At 36.7% G+C, this 20127-nt stretch overlaps 1 protein-coding gene across 6 annotated transcripts in view; it reads left to right on the top strand.

Moving 5' to 3' along the window:
- The window catches only part of SPAG17 (sperm associated antigen 17), a 238646-nt gene that overhangs the window by 163800 nt on the left and 54719 nt on the right, over nucleotides 1-20127 (top strand). For all 6 annotated transcript variants that reach the window (XM_063624696.1, XM_063624697.1, XM_063624699.1 and 3 more), the window contains exons 27-31: nucleotides 498-676; nucleotides 2448-2607; nucleotides 9977-10194; nucleotides 13883-14027; nucleotides 18060-18214. In XM_063624696.1, coding sequence (XP_063480766.1) covers nucleotides 498-676; nucleotides 2448-2607; nucleotides 9977-10194; nucleotides 13883-14027; nucleotides 18060-18214 — 857 coding nt within the window. The remainder of the gene's footprint in view (nucleotides 1-497; nucleotides 677-2447; nucleotides 2608-9976; nucleotides 10195-13882; nucleotides 14028-18059; nucleotides 18215-20127) is intronic.

Raw genomic sequence — 20127 nt, 5'->3', positions numbered from 1 at the left:
TGTAGATGACCTAATTTACTACCTTTGAATGTAACAAGGTCATCAAAGAACCAGTATTCTAGGCCATCTGTCATAACATGGAAACTGCCCTATTACTCACATGCAGACAAAAGAAAATAAGCACCAGGCATGGTGTCTCACACCTGTAATCACAGCACTTTGGAAGTCTGAGGTGGGAGGATCGCTTGAGGCCAAGAGTTTGAGACCAGCGTAGCCAACATAATAAGACCCTGTGTCTACAAAAAAATAGAAAAACTTAACAGGGTGTTGTGGTGCGAGCCTATAGTCCCAGCTGCTCAGAAGGCGTGAATCCAGGAGTTTGAGGCTGCAGTGAGCTACGACTGCACCATTGCACTCCAGCCTGGACGACAAAGCGAGACCTTGTCTCTATTTTTAAAACAAAGAAAAGAAAAGAAAAAGAAAATAATTAAGCAAGAAGGTAAAATCCAGCCCTGCAGCATTGTCTAGTTCACAAGAAGGCTTTATTCTTTTTTTAGGTCAATATGCTATAGATGAGGAACCCAGCTGGGACATCATGGTCCGTCAGAGCTACCCCCAGAGGGTGAAGCACTATGAGTTCTATAAAACGGTGATGCCACCTGCAGAGCAGGAGGCTTCAAGGGTTATCACCAGTCAAGGCACTGTTGTCAAATATATGTTGGATGGATCCACACAGGTAAAAGAATGTGTTAGAGAAATTATTCTTCCCTGTTCCAAAGTAAAAGACAAGTTATGGGTAAGGAACTGTTCTATAGCGGGGAAAAGGAACAACTCACTTGAAAAAGGAATGACACCTTAAAATGACAAATGATAAATAATATATTTAGAATTAAAAAACACTATATGCAGAGCAGGATACGAATAAACTTGTCATTTCTCTGCATGATATAAGATTGCAAACTGAACAGTTTTTTCCTTTTCTCCCTCTCAAGCTACCTTAAACTAATTTTAAAAATTTAAATAATGAATTCATAATGGTACTGGAGAACAACAAAGCGTGTCATCAATAATAGATCAGAAGATTTGGAGAATTTCTTTTAAAATGCAGATCAGATGAGATCAAACTGATGGAGAAATATGCACAAAGTTAAAACATACACAAGAGGAAAACATGCAGCAAAATTAAACATCAAAATGGGAGTTCTACAACAAACATTTTGCATATGGAGCTCTGAGCTCAGAAAATGAGGGTAGTTCCCCAGGTAACTCACTGTCACCCAGAAGATGGGGACGAGAAACCTTAAAAATCAGAAGCCATATGCCCTGCTCTTTCCTTTCCCAGTGATCACAAAACAGGAGCTCCTGTGAGTAGACGCTACAGCACCAAGAAGTAAAAGGGATTCTCAATGAGAAAGATGCCCATGCACTCAGGAGTCATAAATCTTGGAAAGAAAGCAATCCCATAAAAGTAAAGTACATAATTCAATATCTAAAAGAAATAGCACCTGAAATTATGTACTTTAAAAAATTAAAAGCGGGTAAAAGGGATATAGGCAGACTTGAGAGGTTAACAGTTCATAAAATAACAACTTTTTAAAAAGTAGCTAAGGAAAAATATCAAGAGTTCTTAGAAATTAGAAATAATTGTGAATGATCAAAAATGGGAGGGGGTAGATTATGAGGGCAAGAAAAGCTGAGAGATATGGAAAAAGGGTCCATATAATATAATTTCCAGAAGAAGAAAATAGTAAGAATGAAGGGAGAAAAGAATCAAAGACATAACATAAGAAATTTTCACAGAGCTTAAAAAGAATACTTCAGATTAAATAGGGCAACTGAATGACAATAAGAACTGATACTTTAAAAGATTATCTAAATATGCCATCATGCAATTTTAGGACTGCACAGATAGACAATCCCAAAAGTTTCCCGAAGAAAACAAGTTACCTATACAAGAATAAAAACCAGGTAGACATTTGACTTCTCATCAGCAACACTGACATTGGTCCTTGTCACGTTCGTTGGGAGTGTCTAGGTACTGATATCAGGTAGACATATCTGTGGTACCTAGAGACACTGTACATACTAGATAGATATTAATAGAAACTATAAATTTAAATTTGTGATAAAATTTTAAATACAGTCGTTAGAAAAATTGAAATAGAGTGTATAATTTCCCAATCGCAAAGGGGAAAGGTGAAGAATGGAAAAAATAAAACTCAAATCAATCCAAGAAACAATGGAAATAAAAAGAAAAGAAAAGAAACAAAATAAAAGGTAAATAGAAAATATAAAATAATATTATTATGGTGGTAACTAGGCTATTGTCTGTGAACTCCAAATCTACCTTTCTATGATCTACTTTGTGCTGCTGGGTCTGGAGGTCTGCAAACATCATTTCTTCTGTGGATCATTTTGAACCTGTTTCCATTTGACACACAGTGTTTATTGTTAAACAACCTCTCCCTTGCTTCTGAGAATGCTGAAAACTTTTGTTCTTTCTTCAGATTCTCTTTGCAGATGGTGCTGTGAGCAGGAGTCCCAATTCAGGTCTTATTTGTCCTCCTTCTGAAATGCCAGCAACCCCTCACAGTGGAGATTTGATGGACTCTGTTTCTCAGCAGAAATCAGAAACGATACCATCTGAGATTACCAACACAAAGAAAGGTAAAAATTGAAGCCTCTCAGTTTATAATGGATTTAGAAAAGTCTTCAAGGGCTTAATAAGTGTTCAATATTATTATTATTATAATACTTGTAACCTTTTCTATGAATATATTCATATATATTCTTATACATATATACGTATAAATGAATTCTTGCTATCACAGAATTACGTACTGTTTCATGAACTGTTTTTCTCTTAGTAATAAATAATTAACAGTTTCATATGTTGTTACACATTCTTACACATCAGGTGTAATGCCTAAGCTGCTGTTTTAGGGTTGATTGGGCAGATTGATGATGTCAAGATTATAAGTCACAAGGACAAAAAACCAAACACCGCATGTTCTCACTCATAGGTGGGAATTGAACAATGAGAACTCATGGACACAGGAAGGGGAACATCACACTCCTGGGACTGTTGTGGGGTTGGGGGAGGGGGGAGGGACAGCATTAGGAGATATACCTAATACTAAATGACGAGTTAATGGGTGCGGGAAATCAACATGGCACATGGATACATATGTAACAAACCTGCACATTGTGCACATGTACCCTAAAACCTAAAGCATAATAAAAAAAAAAAAAGTAGGCATCTCTGTGATTCTCTTGAACTTTTCCTCATAATTGCAAGAAGGTATATCAACACCAGGCATGAGGTCCTCATTCAGCAACTTCCAAGAAAAGAGGGCAAATGCAAGAGCTTTCTTCAAGTGTCTCTGTTCATCAGGAAGGAAAAGGAGTTCCAGAACTCCACCTCTCACCCCAGTAGACCTGTCTTTATGTCATTGACTAGACCTGGCTGGGGACCAAGTTTAGAAAAACAAGTTTTTGGCCTCTTTCTCAGGAGACAGCACTGCTAGCAGGGAAAAAAGAAGTAAACAATACTTGGATAAGCAATGAACAGTGTCTGCCATAATCTAAATGGCAAGACTGCTGTCCTGAGAAGTGTTTTCAATGCATACCCCTACCACTACCACATGAAAATGTCTACTTCCTCATACCCTCACCAATGCCAGATATTATCATTTTTTAATCTTATTCAACATGATAATCAATGCATCTTATTATGTTGATTTGCATTTCTTTAATTACTGGTGAGGTTAAACATCTAAAGATGTTTCCTGTTTGTTTTGTTTTTCATTTTGTGAATTTCCTATTCATATCTTTTCTTGGTTTACCATTTTGATGGTCATCATTTTCATATTAATTTGTAAGATATATTTTTATATAGGAGGTGTATATTTGTGTAACAGGAAAAAAAATCTGATATTTCAAATATTAAATCAGCTAATCCTCTGTGAAGCACATATTTTAATAATCCCCAATTTACAAATGAGAAAATTGAGGGAGAGAGATTAAGTAATTTCCTTGAGGTCTCTTAGCTAGCAAGGGTAGAGCTGAGATTTGAGTCTGGGTCCCTAACCCCTAAATTACACTGCATCTCCTGCCTTACAAACTTTTCTCAATTTCTCATATGCCTTTAATGATCTAGATTTAAATCTAGAAACCTAGATTTAATCCTCTTTTGTCAATTTCTCACATCTCACCACAAAACCCCGAAATATTATATAGAAGCAACTAGATTACTTTTTAATTACCCAATATTTAGTAAAACAGATTTTCCTTCAGTAGTAGCAGAAGGTTTCTGGTTAAAGAAGTATCCAGATAGCTTTCCAAACTTCTCGGCTCAAGGGTTCCCTCTTGTTGATACAGAGGACTTGATATAAGACTAGTCTGTGTAGCCACTTTTCTAAGAGCCTACCCTGGTTCTGGAGGACTTCTGCTTCTAGCACAGTGTCCCCCAGATTCCTTCACAGCCCTTCCATCCAAGATGATGCACTCACTTTTTAAATTAATAGACTATTTTTAGAGCAGCTTTATGTTTACAGAAAAATTGAGTGGAAAGAATGCAGAGTTCCCATTTACTCTGCTCACAGTTTCCCCAATTATTAACATCTTGCTTTAGTGTTGTATATTTGTTACAACTGATGAACCAATCTTACATTATTATTAACTAAAGCCCATAGTTCACATTAGGGTTCACTCTTGGTGTTGTACATTCTATGTCTCATGTATCATACAGAATACTTTTGCCACCCTAAAAATCCCTCTTCACCTATTCACCCTTCTTATTCCACCCATCCTGAACCACACACACCCTACCCCACCAAACTCCTGGGAACCACTGACCTTTTTATTGTCTGTATAGTCGTACCTTTTCCAGAATGTCATATGATTAGAATCATAACTTATGTAGCCTTTCTAGACCAGGTTCTTTCACTTAGTAATATGCATTTAAGATTCCTCTCTGTCTTTTTATGGCTTGATAGCTCATTTCTTTTTATCACAGTTTAATTGATATTAATTTAATTGCTATTACATCAATTAAATGAAATATTATAGACAATATTTTATCAAAAAACTTTTTAAGTTATAAAACCACAAAGCAACTGTTCCTGCTGAGATTCAGCCATTTTTCTTGAATTGTTCCTCAGATTGTTACAATTCTTTGGTTGATTTTCAAAGTTCTGAAAAAGTTTATTTTAGACTTTGTGGGCCATATGGTCACTGTCATAACTACTCAACTCTGCCACTGGAGCATAAAAACAGCCCCGGGCAATATGTTATTAAATAAGCCTGTGTTCTAATAAAACTTTCTGTGCACTAAATATACTAAATTTGAATTTTATATAATTTTCATGTTATAAATTATTACTACTCTTTTGATTCTATTAGCTATTTAGAAATGTAAAAAGAACTACTACTTTACCGACTGTACAAAACAGACAGCAGGCCTTATTTGTCCATAGTCCACAATTTGCCAACCCCTATTCTATATTTTTACAGATTTTTTTAATCTGCTACATCAATTTACTTAGCAAAAGGATGTTTAAATCTCCTGAAAAGATAGAATAGTCTCTTTGGTGCTGTGTTCCTTATAATTTAATCATTATTTCTTTATTTGTGAAATAAATACATCTTTTTTATAGTTCTGTCATTTTTCTTTATATATTTTAAGGATATGATGATAGATATTTATACATTTAGAATTATTGTATCTTCATTAATTTAACCTTTCATCATTATGCAATGACTTTCTTTCTTTTTTTTTTCTTTTTTCTTGAGACACCTTGTCACTCTGTAGCCCAGGCTGGAGTGCCAATGGCGCGATCTCAGCTCACTGCAACCTCCACTTCCCACGTTCAAGCAATTCTCATGCCTCAGCCTCCCAAGAGGCTGGGATTACAGGCACGTGCCATCACAGCTGGCTAATTTTTGTTTTGTTTTGTTTTGTATTTTTAGTAGAGACAGGGTTTCACCATGTTGGCCAGGCTGGTCTTGAACTCCTGACCTAAAGTGATCCGCTTGCCTTGGCACCCCAGAGTGCTGGGAGCCGCTGCGCCTGGCCTTCAATGACTCTTTATTCTAGGATTCTTTTTACCCTGATGTCTATTTTGCTTATTTTATTATAGCTACACCAGCCACTATTTAATACCTTACTGGTATAACTTTTTCCACACTTATATTTCACCTTCTGTGGTTTATGTTTAAATGTGTCTCTTGTAAGCAGCAAATAGGTGAATATGTTAATAATTCAATTTGAAAATGTTTGTCTTTAGGGGTTTCAGTCCATTTATTGTATATCAGATAATTTCTAAAAATGTCTTTATGTTGTCCTCATTCTTGAAGTATAATTTTACTAGGTGTGTAATTCTAGCTTATAGATATTTTCTCTCAATACATTGAAAATATCCTTTATACTCTCTTGCTTCCAATGTTGCTGTTGAAAAGTTGGCTATCACTTAAGTTGTTGTTGCTTTGAGGATAATCTAACTGCCCTTAAAATATTCCCTGTGATTTTTTATTACAATTTCAATATAATTTGACTAGGTATGGATTTCTTTTTATTTATCAAAGTGGGAATACATTCAGCTTCTTGAATCTGTAAATTTGTATTTTTCATTGATTCTAGAGATTTCTCAATAATTATCACTTCAAATATTGTTTCTGATCCATTTGTTTTTTCTTCTCTTCTTCTGGAATTCCAATTAAACCTATTTAAGAGGGCTTGAACTTTTATTTTATCTTTTTACTTCTATTGCTTTGGTTCTCTGAGCTTCATTCTAAACAATTACTTTAGGTCTTTCAGTTCTCTTTTAAGCTGTGTTTTGTCTCCTGCTAAACCTGCATGTTAATTTTTTTAATTTCAGTTATTACATTTTTTAATATCTAACATTTCTTTGTTTCATTTTATAATCTGTCTTCTCTTTAGTCATATTTTTGGCCCCTTTTTATTTCTGGAATCACATAAAGTATGCATTTTAGATTCTGTTTCTAATCATTTCAATATCTAAAGTGTTGTAGATCTAATTCCATTTTCTGTTGCTTCTTCCGGCTCTCACTTGAATTGCCTTGTTTCATTGTGTCTTGGTACTTTTTGACTATGAGATGATAATTTTTTCTTATTGCTTTAATTCTAAATTATTGGGCTGGTATAAAAGTGCATCTTTTTTTTTTTGAGACATGGTCTCGCTCTGTCACCCAGGCTGGAATGTGGTGGCATGATCACAGCTCACTGCAGCCTAACCTCCTGGGCTCAAGCAATCCTCCCATCTCAGCCTCTAAAGTAGCTGGGACTTATCTTTAGATGTTTTAGTCCTTTTATTATATACCAAATATTTTCTTAAAATGTCTTTATGTTGTCTTCATTCTTGAAAGATAATTTCACTAGGTATAGAATTCTAGCTTACAGATATTTTCTCCCAGTACATTGACAATATCCTTTATATTCTTTTGCTTCCAATGTTGCTGTTGAAAAGTTGGCTTGCACCACCATGCAACAGGCATGCACCACCATGCCCAGCTTTTTTTTTTTTTTTTTTTTTTGTAGCAATGAAGTGTCACTATGTTGGCCAGGCTAGTCTCAAACTCTTGGGCTCAAGCAATCCTCCTGCCTTGGCCTCCCAAAATGCTAAGATTATAGGTGTGAGCCACTGTGCCTGGCCAACAGTGCATTTCTTTATAAAGGACTTAGGCTTCAGAAAGGACTTTAGCAGTTGATAGGGAAACACAGTCTTGGATCACCTTAAATTATTAATTTAAGGAATTTCTGGGGGTGCCACTCAAGTGGTGTGAATTTTCACTTCAAACCTATATAAGGATCTACTTGTGGTTATACAACCTCTTAAGTACTTTCTTGTCTTCTCTGCTCAGCACCAAGTTTGAACACAGGCAAGCTTTCTGACAGTTCTGGAGTGGGGTGGGAAAAGACATGAATGATTTCTGTTAATAATTCACACTTAGTCTGAGAGTGTAGTCATTTGAGGGCCTCATATCAAACCTTCCATCCAGATTGTGCAGGTTCTGGCATTCATTTCTGCCTAGGTCCCACAATGCTAAGAAAACAAATACTCAGGATCACGCAGTTTGACAAAAACCCACTGGACAAAATCCAACTTCAGGGCTATTTTACCTCTTTGGCTTCCTACTTTTACTTAGTCCATGGATCATGCTGGTCTTACTTATAGTTGCCAGCTCAGAAACACTTTCAAGAAGATTGATTTAAAGATGTTTTCTAGCAGTTATGGTTCTTTTCGGTGGAATTATTGGTATCTAGTCTGTGATGTTGCTGAAAATGGAACTCCAACCCTGCTTGTTTCCTTCCTCTTACCTTTGACCTGATCCTTGGCCAGTTTGCTTTGTTGACCCATATACTTAATGGAAGACAATAGTTGATTAAGATTTCAGGATCTGCATGTGGTTCTTTCTCTTATCCTTTCACCGCCATCCTCATCCTTTCATATCCAAATTTGTTCCCCAATATACATTTGTATCGAAATTGTACTTGTTTATCTCTTCTGCCAACTTGAATTTCTAATACTTTAAAACCTTCTAACTGTTCTTCCTGCTTTTATTAGTATTGATTTTGCATCTTCCTGCCAAAAGCATGTAACTAATCTTCCAAATACCTCACTTTCTCTCTTATAACACTTTAGTTATTAAAATCACCTGTAGGAAAAATTCCAAGGTCTCTAATATACTGCTAAAGTCCCCTCAATTGAATCAGTGCCTGCTTCTTCTGTCCCTTCTCTCAACCAAAATCTGCTTGAAATGTATCATCTGGTCACATTGGTCTGCTAGTAGTTGTCTGTGTATACCATGCTATTCTTTACCCTATTGTATTTCTTATGTTCCTTATGTTGGAATGCCCTTTCCATAGCTCACCTTTTTTGATTAGAAAAAGTAATAAGAACAGAAGGAGAGGGGAGGGAAATAGGAGAAAAAGGGAGAATGTAGAAAAAAAGATAATTCCTAAAGTATTTCCTACTATTTCTAGAGGAATTATTCTGAAAACGATACCATTTTCTCTCTCTACCAATATTCTAGAAGTATAAATATGTCCAAATTAAATTTTAGGGCAATGAAAAGGCTCAACCTGATTTATCTGTCTTTGGTTCTTCCCATTAGTTGAGTCCCTATTAGTTAGGCCAAGATGCATGCCCTGCTGCACATTTCATGGTTTGAATCTGAAGAATCTTCCAAGAGTTAACATTCCTTTACTATCATTACTTGCAATTTGTTTCTGGGTCTGAGTTTACCTCATCACTGAGATGTGATAACACTGTCAAGTCTCATCTACAGATTACTCATTATTATTCATGGAAATGGAGTACATCTACCCTGATAGAGCAATTGAAATATTGGTCAAGGATTTCCATGAGGGTGTCTTCAGTTCTCTCCCGCTGTTCCAAATGAGTGGGAGGTAGAGGATGGAAAGGAAAATGTATCAGGCAATTGTTGATGTACTCATTAAACTGCACAAATTCCTCTCCCCAGGGATATGCCTGGCTGGTAAGGTTTCCCAGATCCAGGGTGGAAGAAAGATGTTTCCTGTTATTACTGACAAAAGGGCAAAATCAGGGGAATCAAGAGTTAAAAATTTAGTAACTGTTATAGTCCAATATGTCAAAAGGAGGCTGAAAGTTTGACAGATAAGTGAGAGCAAAGGTAGGCTTTAAAAACCAGAACACAAAACCCAAAATCTGGGACCCAGGGAGAAGTACGCAAGACCCAAAAGAGTACAGAAGTTGACCAGAATATTTTTTGTGCACTAGACAGTGAGCTGTGTAAACATGTATGTCTGGGGAAAAGTGGTGGGAATTTAGCCACTGTTTAAGTGCAAAAATTAAGCTATTCATAACCTGATACTTTTCCCTATTGAGAAATAATATAATTGATGAATACCACTTAGAATTGTCTATGCCACAGTATCTGAGGTAGTTTGCACTATGTCAAAACATAATGAATGATGTATATAATTGATATTATAGTTATATTACTGTTGTTTGATTTTACTTGAACTTCACAGGAAAAAGTCACAAAAATCAGTCATCAATGGCCCATAAGGGTGAAATCCATGACCCTCGTCCAGAGGCAGTTCAAACTGTAACTCCTGTGGAGGTTCACATAGGCACTTGGTTTACAACTACACCTGAAGGAAATCGGATTGGCACCAAAGGATTAGAAAGAATAGCAGACTTGGCCCCATTGTTATCCTTTCAGGCCACAGATCCTGTCAATGGAACGGTATGACAAGCTATTGTTTATTGCAAAATTTTCTAAGTCATTTGAATTCTGAAACAACACCCAAAAGAGTGCCTAGCTGATAATATTTTTTCAATAAATGTCTGTTGAGTAGTGAATGGATAGATGTGTGGATGGATGGATGAATGGATTCATTTTCCAAAATCTAAAAACATCTTGTGGTGTATTTGCCAAATGGAGAGTATCATTAGGGACTATTTTTGTGTTTTGTGGGCACAACCACATCAGAACAAAATGCTAATTTTTGAGGTGAGTGGCAGTTCATGAGTTTTCTATGCCACTTTGAAGATATGTGATTAATTATGTCGTCCTGTGTTTCCTTATGCTGAATATATGTGTGTGAATGTCTTATCTTCTGGAAGTGAGAAGCTTCTGGAAGTGAGTGTCTCATTACTACTTATTTGTGCCCACTTGCAGTTTGTGAGAGAAGTTTGTTCATGATCCTTTGATTTTGAAAAACTTAGGGTATATTGAAAGAAATAAGACACACATTAAATAACTCAAGAATCCAAAACCGTAGAGAAACTTTACAAAAACTTTATTTGTAGCATAAGAATACATGACAAATTAGTGGTACAGAACATAATGGTTCTGTTTATGATATGAAAGCAAAACTGCTGGGATGAACAATAGCACTTTTTGTGTACCAGGATTTTTTTTTTTTTTTTTGAGACGGAGTTTTGCTCTTGTCTCCCAGGCTGGAGTGCAATGGTATGATCTCGGCTCACTGCAACCTCCACCTCCCGGTTCAAGCAATTCTCCTCCTTCAGCCTCCTGCGTAGCTGGGATTACAGGCACCTGCCACCACGCCTGGCTAATTTTTGTATTTTTAGTAGAGGCAGGGTTTCACCATGTTGGCCAGGCTAGCCTCCAACTCCTGACTTCAGGTGATCGACCCGCCTCAGCTTCCTAAAGTGCTGGAATTACAAGCATGAGCCACCACGCCCGGCCCTCTATGTACCAGGATTTCTTTGGGGGCTTTTATACACATTATCTCATTCAGCCCTCACACCAAATGTATATTACACAATGAGGAAATTGAGCCTTAGGAAGTTAAGTAATGTGGTCAAGAGTACATGTTCAGAAAGTGCTGAAGCCAGGATTAGAGCCAGTTGATTGTGACCAAAAACTGAGCTCTTTCCATTCCTTAGCTATTCCTCTAACATCTTATATGGAGATTTGCAGCACCCTCTGAATCTAAACAAAATGAAGAAGTTCCTAAGTGCCTTAACTCTGGTGTCTGAACTTCCTACCCTTGTATAAAACCATGTGCTGCTGTAAAAAGCAAAATGCCTGCCTGCTATTAAGATGGATTACATTATCTAACCAAATATGTTTTCCTCTTCAGCCTACTCCTGAAATAATTTTATAATCTCTTACTTTGTTTGCTAGTTGCCTTTTTTTGTAAGACTCAAAGTACACATGATCTCAGAAAGGTTTTTTGTTCGTTTGTTTCCTGAGGTTTTTTAATGTTTGTTTTAGTTCCTTCAAATAGCTCACTTTAATTTGGCCCCTGAGGTAGATTATTTGACTTAATATGCAAGTTTGATTAACATTTCTTTGTTAACTTTTAATTTCCCTCATTCATCTCTATCACCATTTTGGAAGCATGAACCAACATCCAAGAACCTAGATTCCAGCATGAATTAAACACCAAATGCCCAACAGAATAAGAGCAATAATAGTGATATTTACTGAGCACTCACTGTGTACTAGGCCCTGTTCTCTGCATTTTCCATATACTAACTCACTCAATTCTCACAACAAACTACTATTGTTTCCGTTTTATAGATGAGGCAACTAAGCTACAGAGAGTTTAAGTAATTTGCCCAAGGTCACACAGCAAATGGTAGAGCCAGAATGTAGACCCCAACACCGTGTCCCAGATCTCAAGAAACTGGCATGATCATATGAAACAAAATTGAAAATGGGTGTGTATTTTCACAACCCCTGACGTGAAGTATTACATTCTAAAGGAGTGAGCACTGCCCTTGGGGTGAGGCACACCTGTGTTTCAAGCCCTAGCCATAGTCCTTACCAGACGTATAACTTTTGGCAAGTTTCTTATCTGGTTTCTTATTCATAAACTGGAGATAATAGTCATTACCTGTTGAGAAGATTAGTACCAGACATGGCACTATCAGGCATTCAGAAATATCCTTGTTACTGTGTTATTGCCACCACTAAGAATGATTATCCTATTCTATGGTGACCAGAAAATGTCACTGTTTATGTGACGTTATGAAATGTTTGAATAATTCTAAATCATAATATGTAAATAACTCTACTAGATAAAAAACCACTATCAATAATTACTAACATGATGGCCAAGTGTGACGCACTTTACCAGCATCATCTCATTTAACCCACATAACATTTCCAAGAAGATACTAGTGTTGGCTCCATTTTGTGGATGAGTAAACCAGACAACAAACAGGTTAAGCAACATCCCTAAGTCTACCCAGCCATTTATGGAGTCGGAATTCAAACTCGGCTTAACCCCAGAGCTCATGCTCTCAACCACCACATTACCCAGCAGTATTTCTTAGTATACATTCCTGGCTGAAAGTGCCAATGATAAGAACCTAAAATAATGATCGGCAGTCATTTCTGTCTTAAATAGTGATTGCCGCCTACCATAAAGAGCTAAGAAGGTGATAATCACCTGCTCCCAATAGCCATAGACTTTGGAGTCAGAAAACAACTAGCAAACTCACTCTCATGTTCCTTAGAGTTAGAACAGGTTCTAACCAGCAAACTCACTCTGTGTTCCTTAGAGTTAGAACACGTTCTAACCAGCAAACTCACTCTTGTGTTCCTTAGAGTTAGAACAGGGTAAGTTTAGAAAATGCCCAATGACTGAAATATTCATTATGCAATTTACAGTACTGCAGTTGTAGGTTGAGCTTTCCAGAAGCAAACGCTGAGGTGAAGTCCGAAGTGCAAGATTTTAATAGAGACATATATGTGAAAGGAGGAGGGAGAAAGCAGTAATGGGCAGGGTAAAAGCTGAACTATGAGGCAAACACAGCAGAGCCATGGTCAACCAGGTGCAGAGCTCAGGAGCAGCAACCCACGCACACCGTTTCTCATACGCCTCAAGCTCACAGGCATGCAGCAGCACTGAGCATCAAATACATGTACAGGTCAGCTTGACACAGAGAGGCTACAGCCTCTGTCCCCCACCAATCTTCAAGTACTGCCCTGATGACATTAGCCCGACAATTGCAGGCCATCTTGCAGTTCACCCCATCTGGGGAAGTTCTGCAGAGCAGGGGTTTCACAGCGCACAAGGCAGTCACAATATGCCGCATTTATCATTACTCCGTAGTTTCCAAGGAAACAGGGCCTGTGGTCATTTTCCCAGACAGATCTGGGTTAACCCAGTCCAGATGTTAAGTGTTTCCTCAAACATGCCCTGATACTTACTTGCTGCTTGACTTTCAGCAAGCTTCTCAACTTCTCTAAGCCTAAATTTCCTCATCTATAAAATGAGGGTACCTGCCAAGATTGTTATGAAGGTTAGATCAGGTAGATAAGATAAAACTTTTGCCTATAAATAAATAACTAGGACTTTGATGGTGCCATCTTTGTATTCAATGGATAAAAATAAGTACACTTGGGATTTACCATGTGGCCAAATGATTATGTCCTGCCTTTTCATGTTCAGGTTATGACAACTCGAGAAGACAAAGTTGTCATAGTTGAAAGGAAGGATGGTACTCGGATAGTGGATCATGCTGATGGTACCAGAATCACAACCTTTTATCAAGTTTATGAAGATCAAATTATTCTGCCAGATGATCAAGAAACAAGTATGTTTTATTTTCTGAGTTACATGACAATATTTTATAACTCTTTAGCATAAGTTAGATAGAATCCTCACTGACTGCTGAACATACACATAAGAAAAATAATTTTTTGGTAAAGTTAGCCAATCAGAGAAAACCTATGCAGTCCAAAGCAGGGTCTATAAGGATTTAGTATTCTTATTATTATCATCATTACTTATTTTGCTGTTTGCTTTATAAAATTTAATTTTATTCTTTTAATTGACAAATATTGTGTATATATATAGAATAAATAATATGATGTGTTGAAATATGTATACATTGCAAAATGACTCAATCAAGCTAATTAACATATGCATTACCCTCAGATACTTATTTTCAGTTGTGAGAAAACTTAAAATCTACTTTCTTAGAAATTTTTTTTAACCAGCAGCACCCAGCAGGCAAAAGTTTCTCCAACACACTCCTCATTATGTGTGTGTGTGTGTGTGTCTGTGTATGTGCGTCTGTGTGTGTGTGTGTGTGTGTGTGTTATTTATGTATTCATTTATTTAAAACTTTTAAGTTAAGGGGTACATGCGCAGGTTTGTAATATAGGTAAATTCATGTAACAGGGTTTGCTGTACAGATTATTTTGTCACCCAGGTATTAAACCTAGTACCCATTAGTTATTTTTTCTGATCCTCTCCTTCCTCCTGTCTTCCAGTAGGCCCCAGTATCTGTTGTTCCCCTCTATAGGTCCATGTGTTTTCATCATTTGGCTCCCACTTATAAGTAAGATGAAGCAGTATTTGGTTTTCTCTTCCTGTGTTAGTTTGCTAAGGGTAATGGCCTCCAGCTCCATGCATTTTCCAGCAAAGGATGTGATCATGTTCGTTTTTATGGCTGCACAGTATTCCATGGTGTATATGTATGCCATTTTCTTACTCCAGTCTACCATTGATGGGCATTTAGGTTGATTCCATATCTTTGCTATTGTGAACAGTGCTACAGTGAACATATGTGTGTATGTGTCCCTACGGTAAAATGATTTATATTCCTTTAGGTATATACCCAGTAATGGGATTGCTGGGTCGAATAGTACTTCTGTATTCAGGTCTTTGAAGAATCACCACACTGTCTTCCACAGTGGTTGAACTAATTTAAATTCCCACCAGCAGTGTATAAGCGTTCCTTTTTTGCTGCAACCTGGGCAGCATCTGTTACTTTTTGGCCTTTTAATAATTGCCATTCTGACTGATGTGAGAGTGTATCTCATTGTGGTTTTGATTTGCATTTATCTAATGTTCAGTGATGTTGAGCTTTTCTTCATGTGTTTTTTGGCCACGTTTATGTCTTCTTTTGAAAACTGTTCGTGTCTTTTGCCTACTTTTTAATGGAGTTGTTTGGTTTTTTGCTTGTTAATTTGTTTAAGTTCCTTATGGATGCTGGATGTTAGCGTGGATGCACCTTTGTCAGATGCATAGTTTGTGTATATTTTCTCCCATTCTGTAGGTTTTCAGTTTAGTCTGTTGATAGTTTCTTTTGCTGTGCAGAAGTTCTTTGTTTTAATGAGATCTCACTTGTCAATTTTTGCTTTTGTTGCAATTGCTTTTGGTACCTTTGTCATGAAATCTTTGCCTGTTCCTATGTCTAGAATGGTATTGCCTAGGTTGTCTTTCAGGGTTTTTATAATTTTGGGTTTTACATTTTATTCTTTAATTCATCTTTAGATAATTATTCTATATGGTGTAAGGAAGGGGTGCAGTTTCAATCTTCTGTATATGGCCAGCCATTTATCTCAGTACCATTTATCGAATAGGGAGTCCTTTCATCATTGCTTGTTTTTGTTGATTTGTTTAAGATCAGATGACTGTAGGTGTGTGGCTTTATTTCTGGGCTCTCTATTCTGTTCCATTGGTCTATGTGTCTGTTTTGCTGTTTTGGTACCAGTACCATGCCATTTTGGTTATTGTAGTCCTGTAGTATAGTTTGAAGTTGAGTAGCACGGTTGCTTCCAGCTTTGTTCTGTGTACTTATCATTTTTAGTTGTGAGAATACTTAAAATCTACTCTCTTAGAAATTTTCAAAATACAGTATGTTATTTACTATAGTCACCATGTTATACAGTGTATCTGTTTAATTTATTCCTCTTATATAACTGAAATTTTATATCCTTTGGCCAACATCTCCCCAACTCCTTACCCTGTTGGCTGGTAACTACCATTCTACTCTCTACCTGTATGAGTTCAACTTCTGTAGAGTCTGCATATAAGTGTGCTATTTGTCTTTCTGTACCTGGATTATTTTACTTAAAATAATGTCCTCCAGGTTTATCCATATTGTTGCAAATGACAGATTTCTTTTTTTTAACACTGAATAGTATTCTATTGCCTATATTTACTACATTTTCTTTATTTATTCATCCATTGATGAACATGTAGACTGATTCCAAATCTTGGTTTTTGTGAATAATGCTGTAATGAACATGAGGATGCATCAGGACCTTTTCTTATGATCATTATCTCAACAGAGATGGGAGTGATAACGGCTCTAGTTAGCTGATGGATAGTAATAGTCTTTGATTGGTGGCAACTAAAACCTAATAACCATGATTCATCTGTCTAGATACTAGCTTTCAGATGTTTCCTTTGATCCTGAAGGCATCTAATTTGCATAAATAGGTGACCTCAGATAGGTCTTCAGTCTGAGTATGTCTTTCGTCAGAAAGGTGGTGTCAGAAAAAAGGAAACTGTAGCTGCTAATTAACTGGAACCTGCTTAAAGACTGTAAAAGCCTTCCACTCTTCCGAACCTGAATTTAAGAAATATTTTTAATGAGAAGTTATTCTGTGAGTTCCCTTTCCTTAATGTCAATGTTTTTTATTGGATATATTTAAGATGTACAACATGATATTTTGATATCCATATACATGGTGGACTAAGTCAAGCAAATTAATATATCTCTTACCTCATATAGTTTGTGTGAGAGTGTGTGTGTGTGTGTGTGTGTGTGTGTGTGTGTGTCATGAGCACCTAAAGTCTACATTCTTGGAAAATTGTCATTATACAATACAATGTTATTGACTATAGTTTTTATGCTATACATTACATTCTTATATTTATTCATGCTACATAATTGTATAATTGTAACTTTATATGCTTTGACCTACATCTCCCCACCCCACCCACAAAATCATGCATATCATATTATCATGCACTAACTTTATTTCTGCTTATAGAGAGAGGGACACTCATACGCATATGTACAAGGAAATAAGTATAGAGGAGTGACTTGCAGCATTGAGTATAATATTGAAATATTGGGAAAATATAAATGTCCATCAATGGCAGAATAGAAAAATAAAATGTGGTAAATTCCTACAAAATAATACTATAAGATTGTTAAAGGGAGTCATACACACACAAATAAATATATCTATGCACAAATATATGTATAGATAGATGGATGGATACATATAGATCAAGATGGTTAGGGGTCTCAAAACTGTATTAAATGAAAAAAGCAGGTGTAGAATGATAGTACAGTAATTACATAAATACATAGAGTAACATATAGCTTACATACATTTAAAGCACACACATTTATATTATTCATGATATATATGTACATAAAAGTGTAAAAATGAATTTCAAGATAGAAATAAGCCCAGATATAAGGAGAAACTTCAATTTTGTCAGTAATTTTTATTTTACATATGTATTAAAAAGTATAAATTTTAATTGATGAATATCTGAGTGCTTAAATTATATTTTATGCTTTTCAATTTTTAAATTTGAAAAATCAGATGTTCTCTACTCCTACAAATAAATAATGAGAATAAGACAGCATACTAAATTAAGAAGATTTTTTCTGGAAGAATTATTTTGAATTGACAAGAACAGCAGGCCACACTCCAACCCTGTGGAGTTCTCAGTACTTGCTCTAGACTTTACAATTGTGTTTTTTCCATGGGGAATCCAGACAGCCAGGAAACAGCAGCAAAATCAATAGGCTGAGGTCTGTTTTGCAATGTCTACATCCTATCAGATCTGCTTACCTTGCATTTGCTTGTAGCCGAGGGTCCTCGGACTGTCACCAGGCAGGTGAAGTGTATGCGGGTAGAAAGCTCACGCTATGCCACTGTTATCGCCAACTGTGAGGACAGTAGCTGCTGTGCCATCTTTGGAGATGGAACAACTATTATTGCAAAGCCACAGGGAACATACCAGGTAGGTCTACGAGGAAAACGAGAAGTGCCAAAGATGAGTGTCTGTTCAGCTGAGAAAACCCACTTCTCTGGGGCAGTAAAAATGCCTGCAATGTACACTGCTGTTGCTTTCCTTTCTCTTAGAATACGAACATCTTAGAATATACTTCTCAAACTCTTATTTACTCATCCCTTTTTACATCCTATGCCAGAAAAACATTGCCCTGCTTGTTTTGCAAAACTTTGGTAGTTTTGGACCAAGATTATAAACCAAAATGTGTTTGTTGAGGATTTCTTATATGCTAGGCACTGTGGGTGTCAGAAACACTTAGATGATTTGGCTTGTGCCTAACAGACCAGCTTCACCTCCTGCCACCTTGACCCTCATTCTCATTCTCCATCCTTCCCACCTCCAGTCAGTCCTCACTACTCTACTCAAAGTCCTAGCAGGACAAAGCACAGCACATGGTGTGTGCGGTCCCGGGAGGGCAGTTCTCCTAGCTGAAGCAAAGCTCTGTCCTTGGAAGGCCAAGGAGGAGCAGTTAGCACCTTTCCCTACCTTTCTGCATTTCCCCTTTAAACACAACCATCCAGTGTCAGCATGCAGTTCCTTTAGCCTTAAAAGGACTTGCCTTCAGCTTTTCACTTGCTGGAGAAAGGACATTAGAGCAAAGATATTGCAAACAATGTCACTAGATACTGAGAGCTAAAAGCTAGCAGATGATGGACAAAGATCTCACTGACAAGCATTTGTTACTGTGAAAGTTGCTGAAGTCAGTTTATCCCTCTCATCTCTTCTCAGAATGTTACCCTTCCACCTCTTCATCCAGTGTAGATTATTATGGGGCAAGGAAGGTGCTGGAAGTGAGAGATGAAAGGAAACATAGATATAAATTTTCATGTTTTTGATTAGGCAATAGTTTCTTAGATACGATGTCAAACATACAAGCTTTACCAAAATCAAAAAAAAGTTTGTGATTCAAAGGACAGCACCAAGAACATGAAAAGATAAACTACAGAATAGAAGATGTTATTTGAAAATCATATAACTGATAATGGTCTCATGTACAGAGTACCCTACAACTTAGAACTCTCACAACTCAACAATAAAAAGACTAATAATCCACTTTAAAATGAACAAAGGATTTGAATTTCTCCAAAGAATACATGCAAATGGCAAATAAGCCGAGAAAAGATGCTCAACATCATTAGTAGTGAGGGAGCTGCAGCGCAAACTGCAATGAGATAGCACTTCACAACGACTAGAAAACTGTAATCAAAAAGACAGATAATCGCAAGTGTTAGCAAAGGTATGGAGAAATTGGAACCCTCATAAATTGCTGATGGTATAAGTCACTTTGGAAAGTGGTTAGTCACTTGGAAAATGGTATAGTCACTTTGGAAAACAACTTGGCACTTCCTCAAAAGGTAAACTTAGTTGTCATATGACCCAGCAATTCCACTCCTAGATATATATCCAAGAGAAAACATACATTGCACAAAAACTGGTACACAATATTTACAGCAACATTTCTAATAATAGCAAAACTGAAAACAACCCAAATGATGCCAACTCATACGTGAATAAAGAAAATCTGATATAGCCATACAATGGAGTATTACTTATCCATAAAATGGAAGAAAGTACTGTGTGCTACAAAATGAGTGAACCTTGAAAACATTATGCTAACTGAAAGAAGCCAGACACAAAAGGCCACAGAGTACATGCTTCCATTTAAATGAAGTATCTAGAATAGGTATATCCATAGACAGTAGATTAGTGATTGCCAGGGCCTAAGGCCTAGTGATCCAGAAAGATTTCTAACAGGATCAGCGTTTCTTTGGAGGATGATAAAAGTGTTGTGGAATTAGTGATAATGGCTTCACACATTTTTGAATATACTAAAACCCACGGAATTATACACTTTTAAAGGG

This window comes from Symphalangus syndactylus, chromosome 12 (assembly GCF_028878055.3).
Source record: "Symphalangus syndactylus isolate Jambi chromosome 12, NHGRI_mSymSyn1-v2.1_pri, whole genome shotgun sequence".
Taxonomy (NCBI): Eukaryota; Metazoa; Chordata; class Mammalia; order Primates; family Hylobatidae; genus Symphalangus; species Symphalangus syndactylus.
This window is presented reverse-complemented; position numbering and strand designations above follow the sequence as displayed.